The sequence below is a fragment of the Pocillopora verrucosa genome, chromosome 2 (genome assembly GCF_036669915.1).
Source record: "Pocillopora verrucosa isolate sample1 chromosome 2, ASM3666991v2, whole genome shotgun sequence".
In the NCBI taxonomy this organism is placed as follows: domain Eukaryota; kingdom Metazoa; phylum Cnidaria; class Anthozoa; order Scleractinia; family Pocilloporidae; genus Pocillopora; species Pocillopora verrucosa.
Genome location: NC_089313.1, coordinates 19649484 through 19666304, shown reverse-complemented (window position 1 = coordinate 19666304; position 16821 = coordinate 19649484). Strand labels below are relative to the sequence as shown.

Below are 16821 nucleotides of genomic sequence, written 5' to 3'. Positions count from 1 at the left end.
TTAATGAGACTGGAAAGAAATATGTTTTCTTTCTGTCTTCCATAATTTTCTGAAACGTGTTGATTTTCCTTGTATGATTCTTTATCTTATTTTCTACAATCAGTTTATAAAATAATATAAAGATAAAATAATAAAGATTTGAACGGCTGCCCATGCACTAGAAGTGATTATCAACATTGTCTGTGTGCGTACAGCGTTTAAAGTCTGGTTAAACAGGTGTTCTTAGGCAATATTGCCTGATGCGTTATAGTTAAACAAGCCCCTTAGAGACTGGGGCTCCACGCTGTGGTAGACCAAGCACACACCAGGGCAGGTGAGATCCAGATATAGAAACTTCTTTCCTTAGTGTAGAGGCAGTAAAATCATTGTGTTTTTGCTAAAAAATTGGGCTGAAATGGCCGTGACCATAAGCTGCACTTGCTAGGCTTGAAATTTTGAGGACTATGTCACTCCAACCAATCTATTAATAAAGTTTTCATTGTGAGACATACGTTCTAGGGTTGTTTAGTGTGATTGTAAAGGAACTGTTTGCGTCCGTCTGCGATGACGGACGTTGGGTTATTTTTCCTTTCATCAAAATGCTCCATTCAAATCTCCTTTCTTCTTTTCTTCAAAAAACTTTTTCTTCATTAAAAACCTTGTTTCTGGCGCACAGCTGTTTTCAAACGAGGCGCTCATCGTTTTAAGAACCAGCATGTTAACCTGACACGAGGATCCTTCTTTACAAAGGCGCCGAATTCGTGTAACTATGTTGATGATACAAGATATACTGATCAAAGCAATGATTTCTAGTTTTTGCGAGAGCATGTATTTGAGTTATTTTCGTTTTCAATCAAACGCGTGGCAAGATGAGGGTGTGATATTTTTTCTTTCACAAGTCTCACAATGAAGAAGGTGCGAGTTTTTTTATTTATCTTTTGCAAAAAAAGCAGGTCCTGTTTAAAAGTAAGTCTCTCTCATTAAAAACTATCAGATTTTTACAGCGGATTTTAACAATCTTTGTTAAAAGTAAGGAGCTGTCAACAGCTTCTCCAAATTTTCGTAGAGGGCAGGCGCTGACGCACAGCTGTTTTCTAACGAAGCGCTTACTTTCTGGAACCAACAAGTCTACCTAAGAAGAGGATTCCTGTTTTACAAAAGCACAGAATTCTTGCAACGATGTTGATGACACAAGATGTACTGATCGAGGAAATTATCTCTAGTTTTTGAGAGGACATCTATTTTGAGTTATTTTCGTTTTCAGTCAAACGCGCGGCAAGACTTTTCTCTTTCGGAGAAAAAAAAAAGCAGGTCTTGCTTGAGCTTACATAGTTTTACGTCGGATTCAAACAGTCTTTATGAAAATTATAAAGCTATCAACAGTTTTCCCAAATATTCCCTTTGTAGAAAGCGGATCTTAGGACTTTATGTTTGTTCTCAATCAACCGAGGCGGCATTTAACGAATCAAGGGGTGTGATTTTTTTCGCGTGTTAAGTTTTTGCTGGGCTTATGCATTTACGCTACGGTAAGCAAATTATGGGAGGCGATTGCGCAGCGCTTTATGCAAACTAAGAAAATAGGATAACTTTCGTAGCGCGAAATTGGATTGCCCTAAAATTTTGTAGATGAATCTGACAGCATCAGTGATGTGATTGAATAGACGTAACCTGTTGAGCAAAAAAAAAGGAAGAAAAGAAGAAGAACATGACTACGCGAAAAAAATCTCACCTCCTGCTATCACACAAAAGGATGAATAGGTATCAATTTGATGTCGGTTTGTGTATACACAAAAAAATTGTGGGAGGAGATTATTCAGTTTTTCTTGCTTACGAAGCGCGAAATTTAAATATACTCGGATTGAACAGTCGAGTCGAATGGGAGAAATTGACGAGCGTGTGCGACTATTTCCACTCGCCATTGTTTTTTTAACTCCTTTCGTTGAATTGAAATACGGAAAGAGAAAGATACCCGTAAAACTACATTAATTAACGACGCGCGAGGCTTCGGACGTTATTACCAGGTTTAAATCATACGCTAGAGGAAGGAGAATATGAACCTTTTTGTGCACACCAGGAACAAAATCTCATTCACGCAGCGCGAAATTTAAATACCCGCACATTAAACAATCGAGCAAATGACGATAGTCTTCTACATGATTCAACGGCGTGGTAGGCTTCGGACGTTAATACCGGTTACACATGCTCTCAGCACTTTTGTATCGCACAGTGAGCCTCTAATTGAATATATCTTTCGCCAGTTTTAAGCAATGTAAAGGAAAAAACGGTGACATTTCTTTACTTCAGATACGAAAGCTACAGTCGCCCCACCATCCACCCCACCGTGACTATTTGCATCCTAAAAAATCTACCATAATCACCCCCACGGGGAGGATTTTTCGTATCATCAGTTTTGCTGATGGTTTAAATCTGCCGCTCGTATGATAATCGGAAATTTGAAAAATCCCGCGTGTATTTTAAAGCTGTTTCCGCCATTGTTCCAAAGTAGCCATCTACGGTCATTGTTAATCGTTAAACAAAGCCTGCTCAACTTTCAGCTGATCCGCTTTTCTTGATACGAATTAATTGGAAATATCTTGACGAGCTTCCTGATTGTACTTGAGAGCTCTTATGTTTAGTGTGATAAGCATATGTTGACCTTATTACATCATGGACACCACATCTAGAATATCATTAGAAACATTTCAGAGCCAAGAAGGAAATTTTCTCTGATCTGACAGGCGATTGAACACACTATACACAGCTTTCGATCGAATGATGAACAATATTTCCTTTTCTCCTCTCGTTTTTTTTTTGTTTTTTGTTTTTTTTTGGGGGGGGGGGGGCGTGCGTATTCATTGTGCTCTGTATCGGTTGATAAAGAATAGCAGATAATCTTTTAACTTTACTGCAACATGTGTCTCATTCCTAAAAGTCTTTTCTAAATGATCACTGAGGTTTAGTGACCCGGGTCACAACAGTAAAATACGACAAATGTCGCTTCCGAATTATCTGACAATGACGAATCATTCCAAAGAAAATGTCCACCACATCTAGAATATCATTAGAAACATTTCAGAGCCAAGAAGGAAATTTTCTCTGATCTGACAGGCGATTGAACACACTATACACAGCTTTCGATCGAATGATGAACAATATTTCCTTTTCTCCTCTCGTTTTTTTTTTGTTTTTTGTTTTTTTTTGGGGGGGGGGGGGCGTGCGTATTCATTGTGCTCTGTATCGGTTGATAAAGAATAGCAGATAATCTTTTAACTTTACTGCAACATGTGTCTCATTCCTAAAAGTCTTTTCTAAATGATCACTGAGGTTTAGTGACCCGGGTCACAACAGTAAAATACGACAAATGTCGCTTCCGAATTATCTGACAATGACGAATCATTCCAAAGAAAATGTCCTATGTTCTTTGGAATGGTTCAAGGTCCAAACTAAATTAACTTTATTTCATTTTGAGCTAATGTACTCTATGTTTTATCACAGAAAATATCCACCTTGCTTGCTACTTCTACTGATGTGGAAGGGAAGACGTTTCGTGGAAAAATGAACGTTCAAAATAACTAGAAAAAAACTTAAACTCGAAGAAGTAAAAATGATGGGCTCAACAGAACGCTTAAACGTGACTTCTTTAAAAAGCCTTTGCCTCCTTTAGAAGGCGGACTAGTATTTCAGTTTTCCGAATGTTTCCGTGCAATATCGAATCCTACTTTATCAGATAAAGGTAATGACGTTATTTCACTTAGCGAGGTAATCTATGAAGTTCTTTCATTGAGTATAAATATAGAGAGGCAGACACTAAATCAAGCTGCACTGGTCATTGTACAGTTTACTCAACAGGCAGCCAGAAAGTTCGCTGAAATCCTAAGTTTTTATGGGAAAGAAAAAAGGCTCTTTTCATATGCTGAATTTTTGCAGAAATGATTTTGTTTTAATGGCTCCTAAGAGACTCTTTAACAGCTCCTAGAATCCAATGCAACCATTGAGGTTTCCAATTGAAAACTACTTGAGATAAGAAGGGAAGTTTTCAATGTATTGTATGAGGGCCAGAAGACTCTCCAGATCTGGATAACTTTAGATTATATAGGTATTACGAGCCTAAAGGAAAAATTAAATCAGCTACTTGGATGTCTTAAGTACTTCAGCGAGATAAAATTGATACGTACGGCAGATTCCAAATGAGGTGTAAATACTTCATGCAGGGAAAAACTGGCTGTCCTTGAAATGAGGTTGATAACCCGTAATTCATTTCAGCTAAGTTAAATGCTATTTTTTAAGAATGCAGGGCATTTACAACTAACTGAATAAACCAGAATTATAACATATTCCATATCAAAGTAGCACAACTCTGTTAAAACGTCATTATTGAAAAAAGTCACTGATTAAAGTAGGTCTTTCCTTGATTAAAACCATCCATATGCCGGATTTTTGACTTTGCAGTTTAATCATGGAAACATACTATGCCGACGGAAAGAAGACAAAATAAAACGAAAAAAAGGGCTGATTTGATATTTAATTTCACTGCGATCAATCTGCATCTAAGGTATCCCCTGCTGTGTTTGGAATTTAATCTCAAGACTAGCGACTTTTAATTACGTTAAAGAATAAATCGCGAGAAACATCATTATTTTTTCCTTGTCTATTTAAATTTCTATCTCTCGTTGAGAATTCCAAATTTCTCATCATTGTATAGAGACTTTCACAACGCCAAATGAACATCCTTTATCGACTTGTTGGAAAAGTTTCCCTTACATTCCTTGCTTCTTCCGAATTGCCTTTCGGCGTTTGATTTATTATGCACACTCTGTGTGGGCGTTTTATCGGTTCGATGCCTTTTTCACAAACAATATCTCCACAAATGATTGAAATTAACTTTCTATTTTTTTCTTAGAGATAACAAACAAAAAGATCGTAAATTTCCCTTTCATCGAAGTTTATTTGATTTTCGGAATAGACTATTTGTGTCATAAAAGTCACATAAATCGCTATCAACTTCGCGCACTATTTATTTCTTACTCCTATCATTTCAATAAGCGCTAAAAGGCGTGCTACAGACTTTAATCAATCTCTTAATTCAAGTGAGTTGTTAATGATCTTTCAAACGTTATCATAAGTATAACCTTTGGAGATAACATCGTTCTATAGTAGAATTTCTTCACGGTTGAACATTGAACATGATAAGTTGAAATGAGTGTAATCTTGGCTCCTAAACCCAGACTTGGGAAGTGGAAATTGCGCTAATGATCAAAAAAAGAAAAAAATGGTGACTTGAATCATCTGTTCCTGAGGACTGATTTTTACTAAATTCTTCTTCGTCTTATTCGGTTTGATGATAGTAATATACTCTAATACCGTGTGTTACTTACTGTTAACGGACACGAGATCAAAGTGGTATTAACAGACGAGCACAAAATCCCCTTGAATCATTTTGATTGAAGATCTGATCTGGTGTGATGTAATTACCATTTCTCTCCATAGAACAGCATGTGTACTTCACTGGGTTTCTTTCTACAACAACTATCTCTTGACTTAATTTCTTATTCTGATGGAGCATGCAGAGAGCTTTCTAAGATATCAATGTCCAGTGTCTCAAATATCAAAGCCTCTATCCTCAAAACTCACGCAATTAAATACATTTATGAAATTCGGGCAAATGATTGCTTTTACGTAGAGAAAACAAGTTTTGAAGTGGCCCTGTATCCACCAAAGACTCAAGTAAAGGAAATATACTTTAAATGACCCACACGCAGAGAAGATGATTTGTCTTACCGGGTTTAAAATCTTGGACAGAGTACTGCTGCACCTGTTAGAAACACAACGAAACGGTAAAACCACTGAGTAACCAATTGTTTGAAACGCAAAACATATTTCATTGAATAGTCAACACTACACACACCATTAAACATTGACAATCTCAGCCGAAAGGCATATTCATTAGTACCACTCACAACTCGCTTCTGCCTAAGTTCTCTCAAATTTCAGTTTTTGATTAATTTTTTAAAAGGATCGAAGATGGATAGTCACACACATAAATAAAAAAAATTAAATATAATGAAATGAGAAATGAGGAAATTATCGCAACATATGAATTACTTGCAAGAGTTTCATTTCTTCCCTGCTCATGTTGATGGATATCAAAATTCATAATTATACCAAAATATGATGAGTAGACTTTTGGTAATTTTTTTTGTCTTCAAAATGGAAATATATAGCTTCCAATGAACACAGTGTAAAAAACATTCCGTGATAATTTTGATATTTGACAGTTAATAGTCTGTATTGCAAGCGTGACTGTCATCAAAAGTTGAATTGAAGACGTAAGTTCCTGCTACATCAACCCATAATTTCAGTGCCGGCATTTAAAAGAGCCTTCCAGCAGAAGTTCTTTGGGTGAAGCAACGAAATGGGCGATTTCAATAATCTTTGTATGATCATAATTGAGCCGTGAAGGACATTAGGCTGTTAGCAATGTTGGTCACAACACGACGTGGTACGAGGATTGAGGAACCTTAAAATATGTTTTCGTCTTTAAAAGTTAATGAATTTAAATAGAAATTGGACAGCGACGTTTAACCATTTTATAAATAAAACATTGCACAAATTTTTGTTTATGAACCGTTTACGAAATGAAGGTCAACTGAGTTTAATAGCTTTAATTGAACCTTGGGGCATGTTTAAAGTGAGTAAAATACTTCTAATTTTTCTTGGAGACTTGGAAAGCGATTGATGATACAATTGGAAGAGTTTTAAAGACTTCACAAAATGTTACATGTACCTTTCATTGTTTGTCTGTGGAACTTGTCAACCCCATCGTTTTCCTCTTACTGATCGCTGCAGACCAGTTTCCCGCGCCTTATGACGCGTCTCTCTTAGCTTGAAAATGAGGCTAGATGCAAAAAACTTTCAACATGGCAGGAGTCATGGCGGACTTTGTATGAAGTTGCATAATTGCCATTTTAAGGCTAAACTGTGATCTATAAGAAGCGTATATAACTGTTACAGACGATGAACTGATATGATGGATGAAACGCCTGACGACTACACCAGGGAGTTTTACGCAGAGGGAAGAACTCGAGATACATGTTAGTACTGGCTATACTATATTTATTTTATTTATTTTATTTATTTATTACAATCTATGGTCAAAAAGGCCAAAGGATAATCTGCAAAGGAGTTCGAAACCCTATATAAAAACAGATCACCTATGAACTAAAATAAATACACTAAAGATAATAAATGCAAGAAATGCATCTATGAAAAGGAAAAATACTTAAGAATCACTAATAAATTTCTTAACTCGACTTACAACTTTTACAATATCAAAATGAAAACAGATCACCCATGGACTTAAATAAATACACTGAAGATAATAAATTCAAGAAATGCATTTATGAAAAGGAAAAATACGTAAGAGTCCCTAATACATTTCTTAACTCTAGACTTAAAAATATTTACATCATCAGAATAACGAATATCGAAAGGTAATTGATTCCACATGTCAATTATTCGATGGAAGAAACTATACTTCAAGATGACATAAGAATTCAAGTCCATCAATAGAAATTTATGAGGAATTGAACAAATTGGAACGAAAAAAGTTGTTGTCAGAATGTAACTCCTAAGTAAACGGCGGCTTGAATGTGACATGGATGAAACCCGTCTAGTTTTCCTTTAGCGACTCTTTTAGCGTCTTTCTACGGACTCGTTTTTCGATTTTTATCGTGGGATCAAGTTTCCTCTCATGTGCTAGCGTGTGGTAGGAGATGGCAGACTCTCAACTGGAACTTTTTACAGATGGTAAACAAGTGAGCAACGATTACGAACTTAAAAAATAGTTAAAATTTGTTTTCATATCCCACGTGGTTCGCCAAATAATAGCAGACTTTATCAGGGAGTTGTTACAAGTGGGTTGATAAGCTTTGAATTGATGAATGAATGAATTGTAAATAAAATTTCTATTTATGATTTAGTTCTAAATCTGTGACCCCATGCATATCATGTACTCGTACATGTAACGTCTTAAATTGTCATGCATGTACTGCTTCCTGTTTGTGGTCAAGTTTTTTTTTTGCTATTTTATTTGTTCAATAGCAAGCCTTCTTGAGCCAGAATCATCAGAACATATGAGCAATGGCTTGGTGGAGCAACTTCAGCTTGTTCAACCTCAGATCGTTGAAAGGTGAGTAAATCTTGCTTTTTTAACAACCAGTTGTAGAATTGTTGAGTGATTATAACTTGAAACACCCTTCCTTGTAAAATTGTGCTACCAATGATAAATGGAGTGAAAAAAACTGTCTCCCCTCTCCCCTTTTCAGAGTCACTGGTTTGAGTTAACCATTATTCACAGAAGGCAAAGAGAATATTGTTCAGTAATCCTTAAGACAAAGTGAAGGGGATTATTCAACAATACTCACTGAGCCTGAAGTAAATAATTATTTTAGTATAGTTGCTTAGGTGCTTTCAAATTCTGCTGTGAATGTTGGTTTTGAAACCATTGTGTTTCAATTGTTTTAACTACCAATACCAATACAAAGAGCAAGTTTGCACTAGAATTTGATGACTGACAAAATGCAAGCCAACCATTTTTAAATGTATCACTCTTGCCATAACCACCTTGCGCAAGGTAATTATGGTGAGATATGATGCACTCCTCGACCAATCAGAACAACTGAATCTTGAATCTTTAGAGAAATTATACAAAGGTTCTTTTATCCCAGCAGTGATGTAAAGGGGTAAGAGTTGAGTGAGTTTAAATGGTCTATTAAATTAGGCTCTCTTAACTATTTTCTACTGGTTGTAGTGTGAAAAAACAAGAGAAAAGCATTAAAATTCATGTAAATTTGCTCCTCAAATATTGCACAGCATTAAAGTCAAGGAAAGTGTATTTGATCACAGTCACTTTGCTTTCAAAGGATACACTGTTTTCACACCATATCACAATTTGATGTATGTGTTTGTATTATTCATAGCTCCTGTTGTCCACAAAAGCCATTGTTATACCTTACAATGGCTGCATGTATGGCTGGACTGGGTGGAGTTCTGTTTGGTTATGATATAGGTATGTGAAGTTGAAACTCAGAAATTATGTGCAACATTTTTGAAGGGGATGTTTGTGTTAAAACTTTGTAATTATAAGTGTAAATAAGAAGGTCTCAAGAAGGATTGCCTGCTTTAGGTTGATTAGTCCTGAAAGGAATGTTGCTGGGAGACTTACTGAGAGTTTGGCAATCTAATTGGGAGTTATCATCAGAGTCAAAAATCTAGGCACTGATGCTGTTGATGACTGGAACAACTGACAACATTCATTTCACTTTCTACCATGACAATCACAAGAAGTGATTGATGATTTTTTTTCTTGGTGCAAATCACATCTTCAGGGACAATAACACAAGGATAGCTTGAGACCTGCACTTTTCTGTACCTGCATGTTGACAAGTTACTCTGACACTGCAGCAAACTATAGTGGTCTTTCCCTTGTGTTGAACTGGTAGGCAGAAGAGTTGAGATTAGTAATAGTAATAGTTATTACATTTTTCTCAGGTGTGGTGTCTGGAGCAATTCTTCAACTGAGAGCTGAGTTCCATTTAGATTGCACTCAACAAGAGATGGTGGTGAGTTCCATGCTGATGGGAGCAGTTCTGGCATCACTGATAGGAGGTAACATTAATTGTTTTGAAGTATGAATGAAAGATAGAGCACTTCTCAGCTGGGAGTTGTGAAGCCAAAGCAAAAGGAATCACCCAATGAACTTGTAATTGCTGTTCAAAATGCTCTCAACTGTTGTTGAGATAACATCAACCAGTATGTCCTGTTATATGTAGTTGATAACATATACATTTTTCAGTACTGATGGTAACTCTTTTATGCAGGATTAATAGTGGATTTTATTGGAAGACGTCTGGCTATTGTCATTAATTCTGCAGTGTTTCTTATTGGAGCAGTCATTTTGGCATTTGCACCCTCATTTGCAATTCTGGTGGGTAGCATATCCCATATAATGTTCCTTTTATATTCTTATTCCACTCAAGTAAATTGCTTGCAGAATTTTTGTACTAAATATTTGCCACTAATGAAAAATGACTCACGATTCTAGATTGTTGGTCGTTTTATTGTTGGGTTTGGAGTGTCCTTGTCTGCCATTGCTGAGTGCATCTACATCTCAGAGATAGCTCCTGCAGTAAGTTTCATAATTATGATTGAGTTGAGTGCTTACCTTCTAAGATCTTTTAACTGATTCTCCCTTCTAATAGCCATAGATTTCCTTGTAAAAATGTTGAGAGATTTTGTCATCATATCAAAATAACTCTGAATGAGAAGCAATGTATTCTAATCTTGTGTTTGCTAGATGATGTTTTGGTGTTGAGGTCTAGTTTGCTTGGCTCTCTTGTCGCTGATTATTAGTGAGACACTGTTGATTATCAGAACTTGATGATGTTAATGAGAATTTAATTGATGTTGCATTATATTTGCTTTCTTGAAGCAAAATACATTTTCTTAGTTGGTAAATTAAACTGAGATATTAAAAAGTGTTTATTTTGTTTCAGAATAAACGTGGCCTGTTGGTATCAATCAATGAGCTTGGTATATGTCTTGGTCTTTTGCTAGCTTACTTGGCCAATGTGATTTTCATTGATTTACCATCTGGCTGGTGAGTCATTTTCTGTGTAGTAACTAAGTTCCAATGTGAGAAATGGGCAAGGGGAGCTCAAATAAAGCTTTCCAACATTTTGAGAATGCATAGCCTCAAGAAACAAACAAAGAATAGGAAAATTTACAAAGGAGATGTATATGAAATGACCAGATTAATGTATTGTCCATTGGTTTGTCTTCAAGGCGCTACATGTTTGGATTGTCAGGAATTCCAGCCTTTATCCAAGGTATAGGAATGTTCTTTTTACCATACAGTCCCAGATGGCTGATAGTAAGTGGACAGGATGAAAAGGTACAATTACAGTTACTTTAATGGCTTAATATATGTTATCTGTAGGTTATTTGTATACTAGGAAAATTACAAACTTCTGTCAACTCTTGATGTTTGCTTTAGCTAAGTTTAATAAGAAACTAATGAGTGATTTCTTTCAGCAAAACAGAGCCAAAATTACCAACCTTTAGTCTGTATGTGATTGTTCATGGTAAACAACCTGCTCCTTTTCTATTTCTCAGGCTTGTAGAATGATTCAGAAGCTTCAGTGGTCAGGTGACCCACATGAAGAGTTTACAAGGATCAAGTCTGGGCTCAAAGTGGAATATGTATGTACTTATGATTATGCCACTAGAAGTATATCTCTGCAACACCTGAACCCTAGCCCCTTCAGAACAAATATAAGGAAATTCTTTCCAACAATTATAGGGTGCTACTATTGGAATGATATTCCTATATCTATGTAGGAGAAGCCCATTAAAGAACTTTTTAAAAGAGCACTTTTCTCACATTCCCTTTCTCAATACTGATTAATGTCTTCCTCTGACCATGTTTTATTTACATATTTGTTGTTTAAGGTGTGATTCCTATTCCCTCTCTTGTATTTGTATCTTATACCTCATATCTTATTGTACCACTTCTTTTTATTGTATGAAAAATGTAATGATATTTAAGGTAAAGGGCATCTAATTAGCTTGCCATATTATGCCCTTCTCCATCCTCTTATCTTACTTGTAATTATTCATTAGACTCTAATCTGTGGAAATGGAGGAAAAAATAAATACCAAAAATACCAAATATGTATGAACTTGAGGTGACTTACAGCTGTACAGAGGATTGAAGGTTATATGGGTTATTGCTCATTACATTTAAGGACAAACTAGAGATACAAATGAATATCTTGCATTAAAACGTGCTGAAAGGTGATTGTCCATGAAGGTTTGGATGTTTGGAGAGATGGGTGGGGTGGGGGGGGGAGGGTACTTCCTTGAGGGAAGAATTTCTTACCATAAGCAAATAATCATGTATGTTTCAAATGCTCAAATGACGATGATGCCAGGTGCTAATGAGAGACCTTCTGACCTTAAAATTCTGTGCACGTGTTCGTTCCTGCTGCTAGCAGATTTAGGTGCAATTTTTCAGTTCATTCGTCATTCAGTTCAAGTTTTTGTGCCCCTCAGTTCAATTATTCTCAGTTAGACACTTTGCAAGCAGCACCCCTTCACATATTTGTTGAAGTGTTTGTTAATATGTTGTTCACAGCGCTACAAGTTCACAGACCTGTTAAGCAGTATGGAAAACATGAGAAGCAGGATGCTTGTTGGTGGTGGAATTGTGTTTTTTCAACAGGTATGGACACTGAGCATTGTGATTAACAATCATTTAACTGTTTTTTGCCTTCTCTTTTATCCTGTGAATTCAGAAGATGTGTTCCATAAAGCTATTTTTCTCTCCTAGCTGCTTTACATTCCCTTGTAAATCAATTGAGAGTATCTGTTCAGTCAGTTGTTAGTAGTTGGCCCTACCCCACTAGCTGATGAGTTTATCTGTTCTGTATGTGTGGATGATGAATTGATTATGAAAGGAGAAATTAATTGTTGATCACTTGAGAGCTGCAGGGTTTAAGGATTAACATCAAATAGGTTTCGCCAATAGTATAGGAAACTCCATAAAGACATCTATCAGTATGAATTGTGCCATCTTTGGGTATTGAAAATTTGAATTTTCAGGAATATACCTTCACCCAAGCCTTAATAAGAAAATAGGGATCAGAATTATATAAAACTAACACTACGTTTTAGTTTTTTGTAAATAATGCTCGTTATGATCTTGTTGGCGTTCAAACTGCAGTCAATAAATTGGCAGATTTAATAGGTATTGTGATAATCTGCAGAACTCTGAAAAGCAGATCCACTATTGTAAGGGAGCGTAAAATATGAGTAGTTCTGTGTATAGTTTTGTGGAAGAAGATTTAGACCTGTTAGCCTGAATCTGCTCAAGGGCATATTTGAAGGAGAAGGTTAACAATGATATTTTAAGAAAGCTTCATGGGTGATTGTGGGCTTCATAGTTCACAGGTCAGCCAACTGTGGTGTATTACGCATCAACAATCTTCCAAGCGCTCGGCTTTCAAAGTGGTGAGAAGGCAACGTTAGCAAGTTTAGGCATCGGAATAGCAAAGGTGAGTTCTAAGCGTATAGAATACCGCGCCTGTTTCTCAGCTCAAGTTGCTTTTTAGCTAAGATAAGTATTTTCATTCCTTGTCTTTTCTTGTTTCAGCTTGTTGCTACTATAATATCTCTCAGTACTGTGGACAAAGGTGGTAAGGATTGCCTTTCCCCGTTCAAGCTACACCTTGAATGAAACTTTCAATTTATAGTTGGAAGTAATCAGGGATTGTATTGATTTTGTGCCTCTTCTTTCTCTGATTGATCTTGGAAACTTATAGCAACTCCTCAAAAAATCAGGTGCAAAATTTAAAGTAATCGTGACTCAGTCACCTCACTTTTATTGCCCTCAAGGTTGGTGGTATGTTCTCACAAAAAATGTACTTTAAGTTTTATTCAGCCACTTGTGATGATTATCTGTGTTCTGACTGGCCATTGCGGGTAACTTAGCGGTAGTTCTGCGAGTTCTTAATTTTCTTTTTCCGCTGAAGGAACATTTTATATCATTTGCAGGTCGTCGTCGTTTTCTTCTCATAGGTGTATCAGTGATGGCTGTTAGCATACTCACGTTAGGGATCATTTCACATTACTCACCACTGGGTCTGCATCCAACCAGGAAATGCCACTTTGTTACGCAGACAAGGAACTTTACTGAACCAGCATCGAACCAAACACACATGGCAAACAAAGGAGTGCGTTATTTGACCCTCAGTGCTCTGGTACTCTTTGTTGGTGCCTACTCATTCAGTTTTGGACCAGGTTTGTTTGAATAGTGAGAAAAGCGTTTGATTATAGTTGTTTAGAACAAGGAGTTTCGTCTGACATTTGAATTGTTGCGTGGAGTTGAATGTAGGAATGTTCAGTTTAAAGTCCCTATCTTGCCTCTTGCAACACTGTACGCCGGTCGAGTGCGCTAATTTTCTCAAATTACACGCGCTTGGCACGCAAATTGCTTGTGTGAAACACGCAAATGCGCACGGTGTTCTGCATTTGTGTGTAGAATGCGTGTACATCATACGCAAGTAGTCAGCTGTAACTCATGACGAATATATAGTAAGACAGACAGATAGACTTTCGTCTTTAAATTGTTGCTATATTGTTTCGGATCAAAATTGAAAATGATTGTTTTGCCCATAAACTAAGCAACGTAAGCAACGACCCAACAACTGTTATATATACATAAAGGCAGTTTTCAAAACAAACCGAGAACGTGATGACCTTTTTTGTCGATTTTCTATCTGATGGTAAAGGAAATGTTATTTTTTTTGATGAGGATAGAAAAAGGATCTGTTTAGAGAAATCTGTTAAGTAGGGGACCGAAATCTGCCTTAGTCTTAGTTCGACATGTAGACGACGGTTTTTGCCCGGAGAATACGGTAACGATTTTCTATTCGGAAGACTATTTTTCAAATACATGTCATGACAGCTACTCAAATTCTAGGTGTATAGGTTACTTTTTTTACGTGGCGTCAGCGGCCGATTCGAACCTTTGTGGAAGCAAATCGCTTAAGAATCCTAAATGGGTTGTATTTTTATGATTGAACCAAATTCATTGAATCCCTCAAGAATATATATGGTGCCTTATCGGGCAGCAATAATGGCCAGAGAACCTTGGTGACTGATGCGAATGGTCAATACAGGAGAAGTGAAAGATTAGGAAGAATTATCGTAGAAGAAAAGATAAATAGGAGAAGAAGAAAAGAAAGACATAGTAGGCAGCAACGGGAAGGGAACATACATGACGCTTTCAACAACAACAGTTAGAGAGACAGAGAAAGTTGGTAAGAGATGTAGAGATTAAGTTGATGTGATGCAACGAACACTAATCAAACGTCATTCTTACTCTTGGTTTTTAAATGTTTAATCCATTTGCAAGACAATAGTGAATCAGGGGAACAAAACATAATGAAGAATTTCCATGTGTCGACCTTTTCATTTCGTCACATAAGGCCAGGAGCTAGAAACACTAACATCCCTTTTTTCATCAACAGTGTCTTGGTTGGTGTTAAGTGAAATTTTTCCAGCTGGTATTAAAGGCAGAGCTTTTTCCATCACCACTGTAATCAACTGGGGCACAAATCTGTTTGTTTCTCTCACATTTCTTGACATGCTAAGTAAGTAAAATATTCTTTATATAAATACTTTCCTATCCAGTCTACTTGTATTGTATCTGCAACAGCCTGGTTAGCCTGAAGTATCTTTGGTTTTTCCTCACTAAGTTCAGTGATCAATCTAGGAAACTGGTGGCTCTCTCTTGGCTAGTCGATGCAAAACTTAACTTTCTCACGACTTGATCACTCAGGTTTTTCCGAACACCAGGCACTGAGTTTGCTTGTTTTTACGTTGAAATACCTTTGGCTCCGCATGGAATTTGTCTCGTTTCTCATTTGCTAATATGATTACTTTCATTTTGATTTCAGTAGCACTCAGCGTTCGAACATTGTACAGTATACTATTGCTTAGGGTTAGATCCGAACGAGTACTGAAATGAACTTACAGAAAAATCAAGTTCTTTTTTTTTTTTTCTCAGGTGGCATTGGAACGTCTTCAACCTTTATTTTCTATGCAGTTGTATGCATTCTAGCTCTACTATTTGTTTATAAATATGTCCCGGAAACGAAAGGCAGAACTTTGGAACAAATATCCGCAGAGTTGAATGCAAGGTAACCAATGGTGCCGCATATAGTTTTATGAATTCACTATAATTCTAAACTCTTCAGATCCCAAGAAAATGAACAACCCGTTTTACAGAGTGACGAAGCACCGTACTCCATTTGCTCCGACGAAGGGCTAACACTCGAAAAGTTGCTCTAGATACTCTTTACAAAGGCAAATTTGCGTCATCAACACACTTGATAGAACCAAATTATCTTACTATTGACTAAAGTTTGACAAGAAGCACATCTGGTTTTGGAGATGACTTGATAAGAAAACTTAAACTTGCCATGGGAACTAGTAAAGTGTTTAAAGGACGTTCAGCTCCAGCAAGTTTACCTCGACAGTTGTCTTTTACAACTTTCTTGACCAACTATATATAGAAAGCTAAAAACGTTTCCTCAATAGGTGCACCTGCTCAGTATAACTTGTCTTTCTAATGCAGTTGAAATGAATAGTCTCCAATAAAATATTTATCTATTTTCTCAGAAAACCACGAGAGATCCTGCCAAGGAAACTGACCTGTTGTAAGGGCAGAGGAAGACGAAGGTTAAGAGAGCTGGGGACAAGACCTTCGCCTACTGGGTCTGCCACTGATATGTTACTGGAGAATTCTTGCTGAAATTTGAGCCGTTTGGATAATTGCAGTAATTGACATGTGCAAGACAGTTCAAGGTCGTCTGATCGTCAATCTGAAATCCTTTGCAGCCATCGATTGGTTACGCCACTTTAACGCTCGTGGATGTGATGACTTGCTCAGAAGAGAAGGAGAAAGAATCGAAGGAAGAACTATTCGAAACTGCTGATAAAGAAATTAAGAAAAAGCGAAGGAGTCGATCAGACTGAACTCTTAAAGTATAGCCATTTTCAGCGGAACACCTCAAATGTTCAATTCCTGACAGATTCAGGTAGAATAGCAATGATGTGTTCAGTTTGTTGGGTTGTGAATCACGTTTTATATTTTTTTTTTTTGCACCGGTGCAAATAGCAAACGTTGAAATTGAGCTTCTCAAGATAATAGAGAAGCTACTTGAAATTACCTTTTCTATGTAATAAATCAGATATGATTGCCTCATCGCCGGAAATTTT

At 36.7% G+C, this 16821-nt stretch overlaps 1 protein-coding gene and 1 long non-coding RNA gene across 2 annotated transcripts; one reads left to right on the top strand and one right to left on the bottom strand.

Moving 5' to 3' along the window:
* Window positions 1-4975: 4975 nt before the first annotated feature.
* Window positions 4976-6823, bottom strand: LOC136278891 (uncharacterized). The gene is made up of 3 exons (XR_010716614.1): window positions 6764-6823; window positions 5758-5791; window positions 4976-5225 (listed from the first exon to the last, which is right to left on the bottom strand). It is a non-coding gene; the product is annotated as an uncharacterized lncRNA (long non-coding RNA).
* A 64-nt stretch (window positions 6824-6887) lies between these two features.
* LOC131790568 (solute carrier family 2, facilitated glucose transporter member 12) lies at window positions 6888-16807 on the top strand. The gene is made up of 16 exons (XM_059107781.2): window positions 6888-7070; window positions 8080-8167; window positions 8958-9046; window positions 9529-9645; window positions 9858-9964; window positions 10082-10165; window positions 10533-10636; window positions 10822-10930; window positions 11152-11238; window positions 12173-12259; window positions 12981-13091; window positions 13190-13232; window positions 13591-13836; window positions 15069-15191; window positions 15608-15740; window positions 16222-16807. Exons 1-16 carry the CDS (start codon window positions 7004-7006, stop codon window positions 16352-16354), a joined length of 1728 nt encoding a protein of 575 aa, XP_058963764.2. The 5' UTR covers window positions 6888-7003; the 3' UTR covers window positions 16355-16807.
* Window positions 16808-16821: the final 14 nt, after the last annotated feature.

Coding starts and splice junctions, on each gene's coding strand:
- LOC131790568 (XM_059107781.2), top strand. CDS start 7,004: ATGATGGATGAAACGCCTGACGACTACACCAGGGAGTTTTACGCAGAG. Junction 12,260..12,980: donor GAATTGTGTTTTTTCAACAG/GTATGGACACTG, acceptor TGGGCTTCATAG/TTCACAGGTCAGCCAACTGT. Junction 13,837..15,068: donor CTCATTCAGTTTTGGACCAG/GTTTGTTTGAAT, acceptor TTTCATCAACAG/TGTCTTGGTTGGTGTTAAGT.